Source organism: Acanthopagrus latus, chromosome 16, assembly GCF_904848185.1.
Source record: "Acanthopagrus latus isolate v.2019 chromosome 16, fAcaLat1.1, whole genome shotgun sequence".
Taxonomy (NCBI): Eukaryota; Metazoa; Chordata; class Actinopteri; order Spariformes; family Sparidae; genus Acanthopagrus; species Acanthopagrus latus.
Window position 1 is genome coordinate 22,365,630 of NC_051054.1, and position 18,759 is coordinate 22,384,388.

The 18,759-nt window shown below is 41.4% G+C and overlaps 1 protein-coding gene and 1 long non-coding RNA gene across 3 annotated transcripts in view; one reads left to right on the top strand and one right to left on the bottom strand.

Moving 5' to 3' along the window:
- alk (ALK receptor tyrosine kinase) overlaps positions 1–18,759 on the bottom strand; it is a 322,469-nt gene that overhangs the window by 60,733 nt on the left and 242,977 nt on the right. For both annotated transcript variants that reach the window (XM_037072734.1, XM_037072733.1), the window contains exon 5: positions 11,248–11,381. In XM_037072734.1, coding sequence (XP_036928629.1) covers positions 11,248–11,381 — 134 coding nt within the window. The remainder of the gene's footprint in view (positions 1–11,247; positions 11,382–18,759) is intronic.
- Positions 268–2,111, top strand: LOC119005176. The gene is made up of 3 exons (XR_005070404.1): positions 268–671; positions 1,314–1,429; positions 1,565–2,111. It is a non-coding gene; the product is annotated as an uncharacterized LOC119005176 (long non-coding RNA).

Consider the following 18,759-nt stretch of genomic DNA (forward strand, 5'->3'; position numbering starts at 1 on the left):
GTCTATTTCTTGACTAAAATGCTTCCAGAGACATATGTTACCATACTGTTTAGCTGTAATAGTGAAGGATCTTGAACCTTATTGTTTATGTACTGAGAAGTCTGAGGCTGAAAAAAAACTTAGCAGTTGTGATCAAATATGAGCTATGAGCTATGAGTTTGTGTCATTGTCTCTTCCTCATCTAACATCATTTCAACAACTTATTTTAGCTGTTATACAGAATAGTTTTTTTACCATCTGGCACTGAACTGTCTCACAATGGACTGCGAGCCAAAACTGAGCAGGAGTGTTTATTGGTTTGGCGGCAGAGAATCTTGTTGAAGTTTGTCTTCCTTCTGAGCAAACAGGAATGCTGCAGTCCCCTCTCTCTTTTTTTTGTCTGGTCATGTAGCACCAGTTTCTAAAACATCTGTGTCTTTATACTGAATGGACAGCCTAGTTTGATGAAAGTGAAACACACTCTTCTCACGTCTGCTAACGTCGGTCGAGCTTGTTTTGAAGGAGTGCTTTCACTGAGGTTTTGCTTTTAATCTTCCTCTTTAAAAAAAACGTCCTTATCAGCAAAGTTGCCCCAGTTTTTCCAACTTTCATCCACGGCATCTGCTTCCAAGATGAAAATTGGGGGAATGCTCTACCGTCAAGATCAACAGCAAATCAAACGGGTAGAACAGGTAAGAATTAAATTACAGCCGAAATCGTAGCTGATGAAAAGATGAGATGTTGAAAGGTTTGTCCTAAATGTAGTAGTATCTTGAGTGCTGTCAAAATTGTGAAAAAATACCTGTTAAAATCTGACAGATCTCATAAATGATGCAACTGCTGTTTGAAAGTCAGGGAAAGAGAGTCAGTGTAACGCATATAGAGTGTATAAAATGGTTGACACTGGAATCTATCAGCATGGGGGGTTGTCACGGTCATGGAAGCAAACTTAAAACGAGGTATCGCGGTTTTTTGTACGTACAGAAGAATAAAGAACTGTGCTGGAGATGTGTGGAATTGCTATTGGCTCCCTTTTTTCCGCACACTACCCTTGATGAGATGGTGTCAACACTTCACATTTTTGCATAACTGCGTCATTTATATCTCGTTTTTGAGATTCCACTGATAGAGACGTCTCACACAGCGGGATATCGTGAGATCATGCAAAGCAGATTGTCCCGCCATTTGAATAAAAGTTTTGTTATGGTTTGGTGGACGCTGCTCGCACATTTGAATACAGACAGACGCGTTTAAAGTCAGGCTGCAAAAACAGACTGGAGTCATGGCGAGGGTAGACTCATATGGCAATTAATATGGCTTTTGTTTTCCCACAGATGAGCGAGCATGTCAATCATACCCTGAAATCTCTCTGTGTGCTCTCTGAAACAAAAAAAAAATCTCTGAAGAATTGCCTGGCTTGTGTGCTTTGTGGGATGGAACAGAAAAAAAGGTGAGACTTCACACAAAAAACAGACCTTCACATATTCTATTGTGGCTTTTATACAATACGCCATTAGTTAGAACTCATTTATCCTTTTGTTTTCATTCATTACTGTATATTGTCTAATCCTAAATGCCGTAATAGACGACTGTTCTCTGTCTCGAGCGGGAAAATCTCGAGGGGCCCAAGCGAGGGAGATGGCACTTTCTGTGGCCACCACACTGAAGGCAGAATCCGGAGACACTCATTGAGATTTACAGTGGCTGGGATGCTGAAGATGGATGCAGCTGAGTGTCCCACCGGACAGTCGACAGGACAAGAAGTATTCGCTCATGAATTCAATTAACTGCACACCGCCACGCTCGATTGGTCAGAGCTCTGCCCAATCACGATCGCTATCTGTCATGCTCCCTGCTGGAGCGACAGCAGCACACACAAGAGCAGAGCAGGAGAGAACAGAAATGAAAATAGCACCTCCGCTGTCTACTGCACTGCAGAGATGTGACGTGCTTTTTTTTTTTGTTTGTTTTTGTACGCATTAAATTGGTGTATTAAGTTCATGTGATGTTATATTACAGTTGATTGAAAAAATAATCTGTAACAATCACTGGCAGAGTGGAACCCAAAAGCATGACAAAGTGACATAATCTGAATAATGACGTTGTTTTAGTCACGTCTGACCTGTGTTAACAATAAACATGTATACCATCTATAAGTACTGTCTTTTCTTGTATGTTGGGTTAATTCATTTTGAGAGAAGTGATTTTGACTCTCCGCTACAGTTGGCTTATAGTAGAGCTGTGGACCACTTTAAATAAGATGTCATTTTCACATGATTGCTTCCCTGACATCAAAGCCATGTGTGTCTAAATGAGCACTTACCTGCGTACCATAATGTCAAATCTCTTTTTTTCAACAAGGACCATGTTTTCACATCACGTAATGATGAGCAGATCCTTTCAGACCAAGCATTTGTCAGAGATTTCCTCGTACAAATCAACCTGCAGCTGGTGGAATCAAAGCAACAACAATACGAGCTTACAGCCACGCTAGCTTCTCTTCGAGTCTATACATTTGCAAAGTGGAGCTAGAGCGACACATTTTAATATGGTGGTGATGTCAGTGCTAACACGTTGTTAAGTACTTGTTTACCAACTTGGCTGAAGGTGTTAGCATGCTAACATTTGCAATTTAACAGTGAAATGTAATTTTATAGATATAGATTCAGCCATGAACCACGGATGATTTTGATCTAGCGGTGGAACTTGATGGATGGACCGTGTGGATCATCAAAGCCAGGCATGTCCAAACTATTCCACAAACAGGCCGTGTGGCTGAAGGTTTTTTGTTCCAACCAGTCAAGAGCGCACAGTTTGACCAATCAACTTTCTGACTGAGCTCAGTTGATTAAATGAGTCAGGTCTGGTGTGCTGCTGCTTGGTTGAAAAGAAAACCTGCAGCCACATCGGCCCTCTGTGGAATAGTTTGGACATGGCTGACCGAAGCTAAAATGACATATCATTTGGACCGACCAATCAATTTTAAAATAACTGCAACAGAAACACAACAACAACAAACAATTATAATAGTACAATTGATACTAAGTCTGGACCAAGTCGGGACTGGTGGGAAAGATTCTTTTTTGCTGCTTCTAAGCACACATTGTTTGCTCATTTACTTGAATATAGGAGAGACATTATCATTTCTTTGTATTTCACTCATGAATCACAAAGCGTCACATGCTGGTTTTCCTCACCTCACCACTTCCTGCATGACTGAACCGACTCGTTTATGAGGCATTACGAGTAAACATTGTTACTGACAGAGTACACGAAGCGCGTTGAGATCAAAGCGTCCGTCTCCTGGACAGAGTGGTGAGATTGCAGCCTGTTTTTGTTAACACCATGCGCATTATATCAGTGGGCTTTGATTCAAAAGTGATAACTTATTCTTGATGTTCCATAGTCTTTTGGTTTGATTCAGTGGAGTTATCAAAGCTTGGATCCATTCCAAACAAGAAATCGGCTCACTGCACTACGTTTATTTAAGATTAACACATGAAGAACTGCAGATATATGATTCATTTCTTCATCTCAGAGGACATAATAAGTATGATTTTTTTTTTTGCTGGTCCATGGCCAAAAAATTACAAGGGTTTTTCTGAAATCACCGATTCATAGAACACTTCAGCAGGCGTTTGGTTATGTCCAAAATTCCGTTCATAGAATAGTTTAGCGAGTCCTCTTTAGACCTCCTAACAGTGAACATGAAATATATCTCTAATAGGCTTCTGATACAACAAATTCACAGACATTATAACCCTACTGTAGCTGCATCATAATTGTAGTGCACAACACAGACAAAATGAAATGGATAGAGTTGACTCACTGGCCCGAACAAGTATCTCATGCCAGCGTTCCACATGCAAATGTCCCCTCTACAGAGTGAAATGAGATTTAGCAATGCTAAATCTAAATGACTGACTTTTCTTCAATGATGCTTAAGTCCATAACATCCAGAAATTTCCGCCTCCCTGCCAGGTCAGGGTTGATTTAGACATCTGTTCCATTTGGCATACGTATGCTTGAAACACTCTACTCGGTGCCCTGGGCCATTTAACACTTGCTCAATATCTTAAAACGAAACTGCCTGTGTAGATTGCCTTGGAAAGGTGCCTGCGACAGAAACCAAGTTTGTGTTGAGGGGATGCTGCTCGCGGAAGGGCCTAAGGTGAGAGATTAGAGGTAGAATGTGATGAAGCTTAGAGCGGCAGATAGGGCTTGTTCTCGGCAGGTTGTGTCTTCAGTTAATTGATGAGCTGTGTTTTTTGTTTTTTTAGTTGTCACTTTTTTTTTTTTTGTCATTGTGCATCCTCTCCGGACTAACAATGAGTGACCTCCAGCAAGTTTTCAAGGGACCCCAAAGTATTCTGAGCAATGAACACAGCCACAGAACCCTCACCGCAACCAAAAGAAGAGGAGGAAAAAAAAGTAAACTTGGCAGGTAGATGAATCGCTGAGTGCCTCCTTTTAACTTATCTTAATGTACTTATGAAAATGAGATGCAATAAGTTTCTTGTGATCAAAAATGCCTCTTTTAGTTCTGCTATTCAAATCCTAGCCTGCAGGCAGACAGCGCAATCTACAGTGAAGTTAATAACACGGAAACAAATACTGGATGAAAACAGGTTATGGAGAAATGCAGAAAACATGGCCGACCCAGAGATGGCAATCCTCTAAAGACCTGAGCTAATTTTTTTTTCAGTATATTTGTTTGCATTGTTACATTACATGCTCAACAAATCATTCAAATTTCTATTAATTAGTGGAACGGGTAGTCGGTAAAACAATCACCACGTAACTGGGTCTCTTCCATTGACTCAAACAAGACAGTTTATTTTTTCAAGACTCGGCTGTTTTTTTAAAAATTTTTTTCACAAATTCATTTTAGCGCAGTGAAAGTGGTGCATTAATTCAGTGTAGCTGATCTGTATCTGCTCTGACACTGACCTTGCCAGCGTCACGGTTTATAAAAATGTTTTCATGAAAATTCGTATGAGCACATGTCACATGTCACACAAAAGCTACCTCACACCAAGAAGGTGCAGATGTTGAATAAATAAATTACACCTCTGTTTGAAAGGCACATGCTGAATTGCAACAGAGATTTATCCACCTTTCTGTTTCAGGGAACACTACGTGATGTGATTTACTGAAGGCGCTCCTGGCTGCACTGTGACCCCTTTTTATTTTAACTTCTGCAACCATGGGAACTTCAAAAAAAGCGAAGCAGTTAGTGAAGGTGAACTTCATTCCGTTGGTAGAAATAATATTTGATGTGCAAATGTTGAACACACATTTGATCAGACTCGGTTATCTAAAAGGGGTAAGCTGATACAAAGGTACATGGGGAACAGAGGTCTCCTTTCAGACCTCTCTTTATCATCATCTTTACAGTGTAATCAATTGATGATGTGAACAAACGTATGCCTGCATGATTTCTCTTACCTATGAAGCATTTTTGAATTTAAGTTATTTGAGAGGAAAACACAATCTCCACCATTTATGGTACTTTTAAGAATAATACATATGGGCTTCTACATGCTGCTGCAAACCCAAGGCAAACATTATCAGCCATACAGCTCAATCCAGCAGGTCTTTCAGAGCATTCGACTCCAATGAACACTTAATAACAATGTGCAAACAGTTACATAGCAGCACACACCGGCTCTGTTTGCAGTAACTTGACTTCAGCACCAAGCAGAGTGCTCGTAACAGGTCAGACCACGTTCCCTCACTGATCAGTAAACAGCTCAATATCAGCTCTGCGTGGTAAGACAGAAGACATCAGCTTTACCACAGAATAGTGCTCCATGCTTCCAGAAAGTGTAAAGAACAGTTTACCGACCACAAACCGGCAGTAAAGACAGCAAACAACACTTTCAAATCCAAGAGATTTTAGGTGAATCCTCATCTTTACAGTAAAGGCAAGTCCGATTCGTCGTACCCAATGTGGGAATAGCAGCATACATAGCTCTCAAACTATGACAGCTCTGCAACAGTCCATAGACAGTACATTTAAAACAAAATTACAAAATCTTAAAAAGCCAATGATCATAAGAGGAAAAGAAACTTCTTTTCCTGATTTTCAATATGGAAAAAATAACTGCTAAATGCCCTCTGTTAGTAAAACCTTCACTATGTTTTTGAGTGTTTCATTCCAAATGTGGCCGTCTCGCAGAAATCTAAACAGTAAGAAACATGAAAAGATATGTATTTTAATATTAATTAGAAAAAAAGGGGATATGATACAATTTCACCCCCATTAGTAGCTGTGGACTGAACACATAGTTGCCTGGTGCAACTTAGACATGAAAGCTTTGAGTGTCTTAAGCCAGAGGCCTCTAAGACTAAATGGTAATATTAATTAGAGCAGAAGTTTACTTTATAAGTTTGATCATGAAACCTAAAGATTTACAAGTAGAATATCATTAACAGGACTGACTCAGCAGAAGACCTGTGTACAGATGTGTTTCTGTGTGGCAGAAGAAAATCACACTTGCTCGCTCAAAATGCTTGAATTATTTTGCACACCTGCGTGACATTATTCAGTCTGCACACGTGCGCATCTGTGGATTGATGAGCGCAGGTGGAGCTGATGAGTCTTTATAAGACTGATGGGATACAGTGAAATCAGTTACATTCTATTACTCATCCTTATGGGCCACTGTGTCGCTGTATGACATCCCTCAACCCTGATACATTTTCTGCAATTTTGACACTCTTTTGATCTCAGAAACACACTCTCACACTGCTGTGACAGTATGGGGTTTTTATTTTTGAGTATATATATTTATTATCTGCCTGTGCTTGTTACCCAATAACAAAAACTCCAGGGATGAGTTTATTTCATTCCAGCAGTCAAAGTGAAATTGAAAACTCAATTAAAGGCTTATGCTGGAGATGTTCTGCATGTTTAAGGGGCGAGCGTCAGTACCCCGCTATGACAGTGAATGGATTTTTTTTTCCTCCACAAAAACCCCCATCACCCATCCATCCACATGTCTTACACTATGTACACTCCACCAGCTTTCTCCAAACCCATTTCCCTCATTGCCTCCACAGGGCCGGGTGTGATTGATGGGCCTGGGGACACCCTCACGCTGCAAGTGTACCTAATCGCAAAGCATAGACTCACCGTAACGCTCCATTAAGGGCCTGCAGCAGCAAGGTGTAATGGTTAGGGAAATGGGCCAGGGAAGGGAAGGTCACTGGTTCAAATTCCCACAGGGGTTCACCGCTGCCTTGTCTCAGCTACACGGCCGATTGGAAAAATGAATTGTGACAGTTTGCAGGGTAATACATGTGCACAAATATGAACACGCTCTTCAGTGGACAAACATTGTTATAAGTGTGAAGGCAAATGTGACCTGGCTTGCCGCAGCACTATGACAGAGGCAAAGTCAAATCTGCTATTGACACAATCTGGTAATGAGCTTGTCTGTCATCACAGTAGGCTCTGTTTACTTCTAGGATGAGAGACTGTAGGAGGTTAAGAGTGTCACTGACAGGTTTGCTGGCTTGAATAATTACGTCCTCTGCACAGCTATGCCATGACCATCAGAGAACTGCTAGAAGAAGGCGGGATTCTAACTTCCTGTCGGGATGAGGATGAGCTCCAGAGATAGGCATATAACCACACAAGTCACTTTAGGGGGAACAAATTGGATTGCTTGTTGGCCCTGTGACTGATGAGTTAATTAAAGTGGAAGGGTATGGAGAAAGAAGTCAGACACCGCTCCATTTATTTATCCTGTATTGACTATATCTCCTCGCACTTCACTGGCTTGAGTAATCACCGCCTTTTTGCTCAGGAAAACAACTAAGAGGGAGGAAGTGGACATTGTTAATTTTCCAATTCAGATTCAAAAGATCACACGGAGAGCTGATGAGCTACATTTATGACTGTAATAGTATGAATCTGACTGTTTCTATTATAACTGTAGCAGGTGCGCTCAAAAGACTAAAAAGTACAAGAGGTTGAAAATAAAATTGATCATTAGCATGTTTTTTGTTTTATCTCATTGACTGAGAATTGAGAATGAATGAATCATGCTTTCCTCCAAGTCTGCAGGAAACGGTTATGAAACCATGTTGTAAAGAAATAATGAACACTTTGTGCCCACAGGCTTCCACCATCGGGACCAAATTTGACACACATTAGAAAAAAAGAAAAAAAAAAAGAGGTTTGGATCAGGCTTTGCACTACTCACCCCAAAATGGCTTACAATGCAGGTCATTAATAGCAATAATTAGCTACCTTTAAGTGCAGGGGCCTGAGACAAAAAAAAGAAAAAAAAAGAAAAGAAAAAGCAAGCAGCTATCTTTGCCAGGGACTGTGTATGAGAGGCTTAATCAGGCACCCTGGCTTCATGTTCTGTGCTAGGTAGGTAGGAAGGTAATTCGAGCCCAGGTTTGTGACAGGTGCTGGAGGGGAAAGTGGGGGAGGTTGAGAACACCACAAAATGCACCCAGGCCACATGATGAGCGTGCCGAGACGGATTAGGGCTTAGTTTGGGAGTGGGATGTGTTGTAGTGGGTGTTGTGCTGTGGACCCAGGTGGTGCCGGCGGAGGGAACGTCTGCGTGCTTTGTCTCTTTACTGGCCGCAGCTTACGTGCGCCATGGCAGGAGGAACACGGTGAACCCAGAGCCGAGAACAATTAGACACTGTTCAGCCGCGGCCGGATTTGCATGAACAAATCATGGACGGGTAGACAAAGAATCAAGGGAGAATCACTGATACCTCAGTGGGATGCATATTGATTTGTTTTGAGAATGACTGCAAGTCAAAAGGGTTCAGAGTCATGAGGACCATTCTCTCAGTTCTCACTTCAAAGATCAGGATAGTCAAGGTCACCGCAGGCATTAAATTAAGCCATACACTGATCAGGTTAACGATAATAAATATGAAATTGGTTTTTGCATGTGAGCTCTATTTCAGTTTCTCTTCCTCTTCTTGTCTCTCTCATTATCTCCTTCTTCCTCTTTGTCGCTCTGTCACTCACACATGCATTTACATATTTGATAATCCAGATAATGTAATGAGGGAGTCAGGTGTTGCCAGTGTGTTATCAGGCTGCCAGTGCCAGCCAGCTGTGAGGAACTCAGCTGCACCAAATGATGAATTGTTCCCTGTGACTAACTGCTCTGACCTGACCTCAAGTCCAAACAGCCGGCTTGAACCGAATTTGGAGGGAATTAGAGCTCGACAAATCTTTCCTGTAGAACGATGTAACTCATTCATCCGGAGTTAAATATTGACGGAGCATTTCTTTGTTGCAGCACTCAGAGAGACTCTGCCTCTATACAAGTGGAGGAGATTAAATTTGCTGGATTGTGAGCATCTCTCTGAATTCACAAAAAGGCCTTGGGGAATGATCACCTTTTTTAAGATGCTTTGTACGTTTCTGTACAAAGCCCACTCGGATAGCTTTTGGTTTGTAGCATAACAAGAAACTGGACTGAAGTGGATGTTATGGACAATGCTGCTCCATCTGTCGGCCAAGTGTTCCATCCAAAACCTCTGGCCAATAAAATCAGGGCAACTCAAGTTAATAACAATCGGAAGGGAGAGGAAGATGAAATATACCCAGGTGGCCTCTGAGAGGAAGACGAGAAAGGAAAACGAACTAAGCCAACCTTTTAGAGTGGATTCATTTTTTAAAAACGACCAGAACAGTTTTTATGAGACCACAATTAATAAATGATGACTAATTAGAAGAGGGTGTGGATTTCCACAGCAATCCTCATAAGTCTAAAAATCTGGCACCTCTGGTTTTGTTGGTTTGGTTTTTGGACCACGGCTGCTTTTGAATATTAAAGACCGGTTTTATAGTTCATTCAGCATGTTTCGTATAGTATAGACACAACACAGTACAGTACAGTATCCCCTGCAGCCTGAAACCACTTGGAGACAGATTTACAGCTAATTATGGGATTTAGAATTTAAGCAAAAGGTTTGATGGTATATTGTTTGAACCACTGTTATGCTGCTGTCTCAGCCAGGGCTCTGTTAAAGAGAGATTTTGTAACCTCAGTGGGACCACTCTAATTAAATAAAGTATATTAATGTTAAAAAAAAAAAGTGCCTCTAAAGAGCATTTCTAGAGCAACAATAAATCGGACACAAATTGCAAACTAGGAGGGCTCTCACATGTTTTACACTGAAAAAAATCAGCACCTTTACTAAAGATCTGAAGAACAAGTGGTGTGAAAAAGTAAGTAGACATGTGAATAAACGGAGAAGTGTGCTAATACCAGAATGAGCCTGTTTGTGTTAGAATAATACATTATTGAAAATGTAGTTGCAGAAAAAAAACCCCAACATATTAGCAGCATTACATGAAGGCAGTGATCTCTTTTGAGCACTGCTGCCAGATTTCATTTAGTTCATGATAAGCAGCTCCTGGCGGAGCATTACTCCTGGTCATCCTGTGCTTGTTCATTCCTTTTTGTGTGAGCAGACTCTAACATGGTCTGGTAAACAAGTTGGGTAATTTTTGTAAAGCCATGCCTATTTTCCACATGTTGCAGCTCAAAGGATAACATGTATCAAGACACGTTCATACACAAAAAGTTGAATCAAAACGTTGCCTGCGTGGTCTGAAAGTCAGGTCTTCCTGCCTACCGAACATCTGTCTGTGAGAGGAAATGAGGATTTCATACATATTTCCTCAGTAATGCACACTTGAAATGTTTAAGCAAGAGTTGCTGTGCTTCTGCATGTAGCTCGGAGGAAATTGAATCAGTTTTATTAATCCAATTTCAGGAGCTTTCGAGGTTGACAGAGAAGGATATTATTTGAGTCTCCAGCCGTCTAGGCATTTCATTGCACAACATGGTGTAATGAAGTTAAAAAATCACAGAACGTAGCTGTGCAATTTCCAGTTTGACATGTTTGTGCTGCTTCGGGGAACTTGGCCACTCTGCAGACATGTGAGACACATTAAGTCCCGACATATATTACGCAAACCGTGGCAGGAAACACAGAGAGAACAGCTGTAAACACAAGAACGATCCCAGGACGTTTACCGAGCTGTTTGGACAACTTAATATTTGATCTTTTGCCCTAACTAATATTCTTCATTGTAGGTTAATTTAAAGAACTTTTCACAGATGTAACTGATCATTACGTCTTTTTCATCTTCCCCAAATTCATACAAAACATTTGCCAAAAACAGCAATATTCACCCATATAACCACACATACAAATCACCATTACCCCACAGTCTTTTCTGAGAGGAATGACATGGCACTGCCAACTTACCCATGGTGCAATTGGTGGTGAAGTGGGGCTCAATGGTGGCTGTGTCATCCTTTGGAATCCGTTGATCGTAGCTGGCCGACACCCGAAAAGGTGACCCTCCGTTGGTCCCCAGGGTGAGGTGGACCACAGCCCAGCTGCCGAGAAGAGAAAGCAGGAGCAGTGTCAGTGTGAGGAGCAGACACCATGGCTGACAGAAAAACACACATCCACGGCGGGGGTCGGGGGTGAGGGTGGCCCGGGCCTGCTCTGCCTGAGCTCCCAAAGCCTCGGAGGAGGGGCTGTCCAGGGCTTCAGCAGAAGCCGACATTGGGGTTTCCTCATCCCCTTCCATTTTGGGAGAGTCCCTTTCTTCCTTTGTCTGTTGATGCATGCCCCCACTCTGAGCCCAGCCTAGACTTCTGGGTCCAGTGGAGGGTTTGCTGTGGCCAGGTGTGAGGAGGTGCCTCACTTAAGCGCTTATGGCTGGTTTGGAGTCAGACTAGGATCTAAAGCCACTATTACAACAGGCGTGCGGCTGAGGGGCAACAACACACTCGGGTCAAGTTCTCGTGTGCTGTCGAGCTGCAGTCCTGCGCTGAATGCCGTCCTCCCCTCAACTAGCGGCTGGCTTTGTGTAGTTCAACTGTCCCTAATTTTATTAAGCAAATTGTGCTGATTTGTCTTTGGCTCAGAGCTCATCAACAATCTCTCCCTCTCTCTCTCTCTCTCTCTCTCCCTCGTTCTCTCTCTTCCCACTCTCCCCTCCCCTTCTCTCCTGCCCATCCCTTCATTCTAACACACAAGCTAATACACCACATATAGTGAATTTCATTGTAAAATACCTGCTGCCGTAATGAGAAAGCACATGTATGAATGCAATACCTTGCACACATACACACACCACCGGCACACAACAACAGAAGCTACTGATTACAATAAACGCAGACACACACACACACACACACACCTGATACCACACTGTGTGCATGAATGCAAGCCTCAACAACACCCCTTGTCTTGACACTTCACTGCCACTTTGCACCAGTGTTTTTATCAACAGTGTCAAGGCAGAACATATTTTGACTTTTCGACAGTTACTGAACAACTGAACATCACAATTCTCCAGCTCTGGCTCAACAGATGCTGTCTTTATTACTTTTACCATCTTTGCTGGAATAACTAGAAATGAAATAAAAGAAACAGCTTTCTTAGCCCTTCTAATTGGCGTTGAATCAGTAAAAGAAAAAAACCAAAAAAACAAACAAACAAACAAACATATTTCTGTCATCGACTGGCAGAAATATTAGCCTGTTTTAGCTCGTTGTTTTGTTTTTGCATTTACTGCATGGCACGGTCTTACTGCTCGTATTAATCATGCTCCCTGCAGCTGATTTCAGCAAAAATAAAATGAAATAAAATAAAATCACTGTACCTGCCTGTCACCAAACATATGACAAAGACAGACAACATTAGCAATACTGGAGTAAGAAGGAGTGTGAATACTGGCCAAAAACCTGACTCCAGTTGAGAGACAATGTTGCCTTGAGTCTTCTGAACAGGCACACAGTTTTTTTTTTTTTTTTTCTCCCCCTAGCGGACAAACATCAAATAATCCATCCCTTAAGGTTCTTTGTGTAGGTACATCTTGTTATATCACTTTAATGAGTTTTGAGATGTTTTTCAATGAGCACACTCAGGTGGTTTTCTTTTTAAACACATCACTTGAATCACCTGATGTTGTAGTAGCTTGTTTTGTCCTCTGAGTGTTTCACATTGACTTCAAGGCTTCTTTTTTCTTCTCCCGGGAGTGACATAATATTAAGAAAACCAAATTGGAACAATTTCACAAATTTTGAAAGTGATCCCAGACACAGACCACTGATGATGTTATGCTTACAGATCTCAGTAGGTGTCTACCTTTGTAGTACCACAAGTGTCCTGGGAATTAGCAAACTGACAACTGTGTTTATTTTGGGTTTTGTTGTGCTTTGTTTGGTAGATTTGTCCTAGTAAGAGCAGAGCAAACATAAATGCACACACACACACACACACACACACACACACACACACACACACACACACACACACACATACACACAACCCCCCACTGCACAAACAGACTCTGAGCTTTTCTGATTTCCCCAATGTCTGTGCTCTGACTCAACAGGCTTCGCATTACTACCTTTACCTTTCTTATGTGTTCTTTCGTTCGTTTTCTTTAAATGCTGTGCTGCCCTTCCTCTATCCTCCCTCCTTTTATGGCTCTCACCTCTTTCAAGCCCCTTTTTTTACTAGACCCGCCTCACTCCCACCAAGACAGAGCTCAGCGTGGAGGGAAGGTGTTGACCAGATGGGAAGTGATGTTATAGCACCACAAAAGAACAGCTTTGCCGCGCGGTACCTGCTTCCTGCCACATCCCATAAGAGAGAGGAAATGAAGCTCCAGATAAGGGCCGCCACTGTCTGCTTGATAACCTTGAAATGATTTGCTGACTCAGTCATATACATAGGGTGTTGCTGGCTTCTCCACCAGCCGGGGCAAAATGAAGAAATGGCCTTCCTGCTGAATGAGTCCTCAGCCTGAGGATGATGGTATTGTAATTGTGCAGGAGTGTTTGTTGCCTTGCGCATAAGATAAACCCAATCACGTGCACTAGAACAGCATGCACTCTTCAATCCCAGATGGGCTTTTATTCAAATATGAAATGCACAATGCATCAGCCAAATCTCTCAACAAACTGTAAACAAAGGAATTTGTGCTCGGAATTTCATACGTACAATATACCGATAATGAAATGGACAGAGCTGCAGGGCATCCAATCTAAAGTGATCAATGTAAACTCGATCTTATCTTATCTACTCACAGCATGAAGTCGTACACAAGTCTGCTAAATTATTCTTATGTCTCATCACGCTACGTCTGCGCTGGCGCTCGCAGCGCAGATTAACTGAGCAGCCGATCAGAACAGAGCTGCCAGAACACATCACTCAAACACTTAAACCTAATTAACAGTATACCATGCAAGGCACAGTGGTCCTATAAATAAATAAATAAAGGGAAAATGAATGATTAAGACTCCTCTGCGGGAATTAGATATACATGACTAATCCAAATGCGGATGCTAATAATTCTCATTAAGGTCCTTTGTGTCCTAATGGCCTGTTGGTTATTTAAAATCACCTGACCTTTGTTCAGACTGCTGTTTGGTGAAAGCCTCTCCCATGATGACGTTTTTTTTTTTTCTTCTTCTCCCCACTGTAACAAAACAGAACGGCTCAAGCCAACTAATCTTTGCTGCCAATTGACAATTCTCCTTTCATAATGCTATTCATTTATGCTCTCTTAGTGCTCTGCTCTGGCTAATGTAGCTCTTTTAATTTTCATTCGGTTTGTGTGTGTGTGCGCGCGTGCTTGCGTGTCTGTGCTTTTGTGTGCGTGTGCGTGTTTGTGTTTGTTTGGTAGTGAGGATGCAGGATGCTAACCACATTAAGACTTATTTTTCTTGTGGGTTCTGGTTTGCATTAGCCACGACGCTCATCCATCAGGGCAAGCAATACATGAAGAAGTGCGCTGCGGATTCTTTTGAAAGAGGTAATGTTTCTGCTAATGCTGCCGGGCCTGGTCGGACACGCTGCCAGAGTGAAACGAGAGCAGACAAACTAACATTACTCCTGTCCTTTGTACTTACCCATGTGTGTTTTTGTGCTTCTGAGATGATATCTTTCAAGCTTTCTCTCCATCACATCCACAGGTGAGCATCAATACATGAATTAGAATGAGGCGCACAAGGTTTCGCTCAGGTTTAGTAAAAGAACAGATGTGATTGAAGGCCCTCAAAAGTGTGGTGGTGCAATTGTGAGCCAAAGCTGTGTCAAAACATTTGAAGGAATGATTCAGTGGTGACCTCTTATTTCGCTTTGACTTGTTTGAGCTGCTGAGCATAAATTACAGTCATTCAGAAAACAACAGCCAGCCTTAAATGGTGCGTTTTCCTCTAGCATACAACACGGCTTCAAATACAAACATTTAACGAAGGCACATTTTTACTCGAGAAAAAGCATTGATCGTCTTAAACCTGCAAGACTGGCTTTTCCTTGAGAATTTACAGTCTATTTTCCAGAGCTGGGGGTGTTATAACACCAGGGCCTAATTTAATAGGCTCAGCGGGGTGAGGAGGGATGTGAGGTTAAGACAGGAACAGAGTTTTAAGATGTATCTGAGGGTTTACACTACGTTTTCAATATACGCCACCTGAGATATATTTTCAAGGCTCTGCACACCTATGGTATACCAGCACTAGTGACTTAAATTATTTTGGCTAATTTACCTAACCCATATCATCTCAATTATTCTTGTAAATATAAAGAATAGTGACTTTATTTAACACCCCAGCAAAGCTCTGGTCACTGTCAGCCCCCGTGTCCAGACTACATTTTGCGTTCATAAAAAAACATGGAAAACAAAGATGATACGGATGACATCACACAAGTGCCTTCTTTGTTAGTTCACTGGCCCGCTTCGGTGATTGCCATCACATGCTGTTGGGGTGGTTTAGGTTTCATCACAGTCCAGAGGTCCAGGAACAATTACAGATGGCAAATTGAATCAGAGGATGATTACAAAGAAAAAAAGAAAAGGAAACAGAAGATTTAAGCTAAATTCGGCCTTAAAGGGGCCCTGCGGCACATAAAGCATGCTCAGAAAAGGAGCTAGTCCTGCAGTTAGCACAACAGGCAGCAGTTAGCCAAAGGTTGCTGCAACGTTGGGTTAGGGTTTTCCTTGAATTACTGATGTTTCTGTTTACAAGGCTGTTTACCACGACTCATAAACTTATCTCGGTGTAACTTGATTAAGTTGCAAATCATACAAGACAGCTGTTTTCCAGGGGATTCATGCTGAATGTCTGTATTTTCACAATGCTCCGCAAAAGCTACACATAAATGATTGAAAACAGATATTAGACATGATGAGACAGAGACGCAAACACAAGTTTCTGTCAACGATCACTCAAAATCAAAACACATTTGTGAAATGTCAAAGCTAAGCCTTCTGACTATGAAATACTGTGAATAAACATGTTATTGAATCTGTTGTGGGTCACACAGCTGAAGGGAGTGCAACAAATAATATAAAGTCTCCTTTTCTCATCCAGTTGGCCCTCTGCAAACCACAACCTAGACGTTATGATGAAATACTTAATATATAACGTGTAAGCAAACTATACTCCTGGGTATTGACAAAGCCATTTAAGTCACATCCCCAGGTCTAAGGTTTTCAATCATTTCCAAGCCCAAGTTACCTGTTGAATGCATCTGCAGTAAAACTAAAGGAAAGGGAGGAAAGAAATGGAAGCTGCTTTACATGGTAATGGAATTTTTACCCCCAAGAGACATCGCCATAGGTTACTATCACGCCGGCTGCTTTAAATCGTCGTGAGTTTTTTTCATAAGGGAAAGATGAAATTGATTGAAAATGATGCGGTGTACGTCGAGGTATGAATATCGGCAGCAGGGGTTAAGGACTAAGAATATGGGCCGTGCTGACGTGATTGCTGCTGGATCAGGATCTCTACTTAAGCCGCATTGATTTTGACTGTCAAATGGCGCAGCGCACAACAGGCGTAAGCCAATATGTCAAGAGAAGTGCAGATTAGATTGAACGCCCTGACATGGCCCAGCTGAATGAGTGCCACTTCCCCAAACTAAACAGGACACATTTGTATGCTATCTGTTGAGTCAAAATCTGTTAGGCCATAAGGGAGCTGAGATGACTGGGTAGATGGGGTAAACTGGGGATACAGGGTTGACTTGTATTTGGGACATGTTCTTGGCTGAATTCAGTATTTGTTCAGCCAAACAGGATTAAATAAGTCTTAAGATCTTTTTCTCAAACTGGCACAACTTTGTTTTTTCAAATATTTGTTGTTGGGAAAGTCAGTATACACCACATTCTGGGAAAACCACATAGTCTGATCTCATCACACATATGCCTCAATCAATAAATACAGTAAGCAAAAATCATAATAATAATAATCGTGAGGCTCTTGTTATGATTTTGCTGACTAAAACTTGGGATTACACTCAGCGTGAGCATTAGCCCTTGTATATTCACATATAACTCACACCTGAATACAGCTATCTTGCAATTCTGTTCTAAGCAAATTATTTTCTGACTGAAAAATGAACTGCCAAGAGCAAATTACAGAGGATGAAAGCCACCCCGACCAAACAAACAAGTCTAGATAAAAAACAAAAACAACCACAACAACAAAAAAATGGTGCAAGTGAATGCACCAGGGACTCATGTCAGTGTGGTAGATGCCTTAAAAACATGCACACAGACACTGCAAAGCCACGTTCAGTGTGAACCCAGGCCAAGTGGGTAATCACCGATGATTGTGAGCCTGGCCTTCTCTGATGTACAAACTCGAAATTTGCCTCTTATGGGTTGAAATGCACGTAATTCCAGGAGACGGCTATTTGTACATATCCCCACAGAATCACATGTGTATTCTAAGAGATGAGCCTGATGATAGAAAAGTGTGTTACTGTTGTTGGCGAACTATAAATGGACTGCTGTTCTGCACATAGGCTGTATAATGATTTGGATTTTATTCACTTGGTGGCACTTTGTTGCATGGAACACATTAGGCATGGTACGACATGAAAAAATGTCATCCTGACTGTCCTGGACAAAATAATTGCAATTCACCCTATTATCCTGATAACCATCAAAATATGAGTAAAACTCTTAAAATGTAACCACATACTGGAATCACTTTGCAGTACATTCTGTAAATATATATGTATCTCTCTCTCTCTCTCTCTCTCTCTCTCTCTCTCTCTCTCTCTCTCTCTCTCTCTCTCTATCTATATATATATATATATATATATATATATATATATATATATATATATATATATTGTTTAAGTTAATAATTTGTTTTCACCAAAACACAGTCTTTAAAGAAATCAGTTTAGGGGGTTGTTGAAGTCACTGGTGTGAGGACATTCATGATTATCCCGATAATGGAAATTCATCCCATCACTCTAAGTGCATTGTCTTTAAACACAACCTAGATGTTGAAGAAGTAAGATAAATTGCAATGTCCAGAGAGTCAAAGGTTGTATAACAGCTTCCTTCTCCAGCGCTGTTTTGCTGATAGATTTTGCTAATGTCTTGACTGAGTGAGTGTATCAGGTCCAATGTTCTTGAAGCAATTCATGTAATGAGATGAGGTCTTTGGCATCTACTGTTGAACATTCCATCATGAATAAACTGTCGGAGTGGAGCACGGTACATCGCGTTGGTGTTAGGAAGAAGCACTGACACAACTTTGGGAATTAAATAGTTGTAAATGAAATGAACCCAAACCGTCTGCAGGCCCATTAAAAAAGGAACAGTGTCTTTTCAACATAAATAATGATCAAAAAGGCTGTGCCTCAGTGATCACACAGACATAATAATGCTCATGGGTCCCTTGAAACCAATCAAAACTACATAAAGAATGATTTCAGTGTTATGAAGAAGAG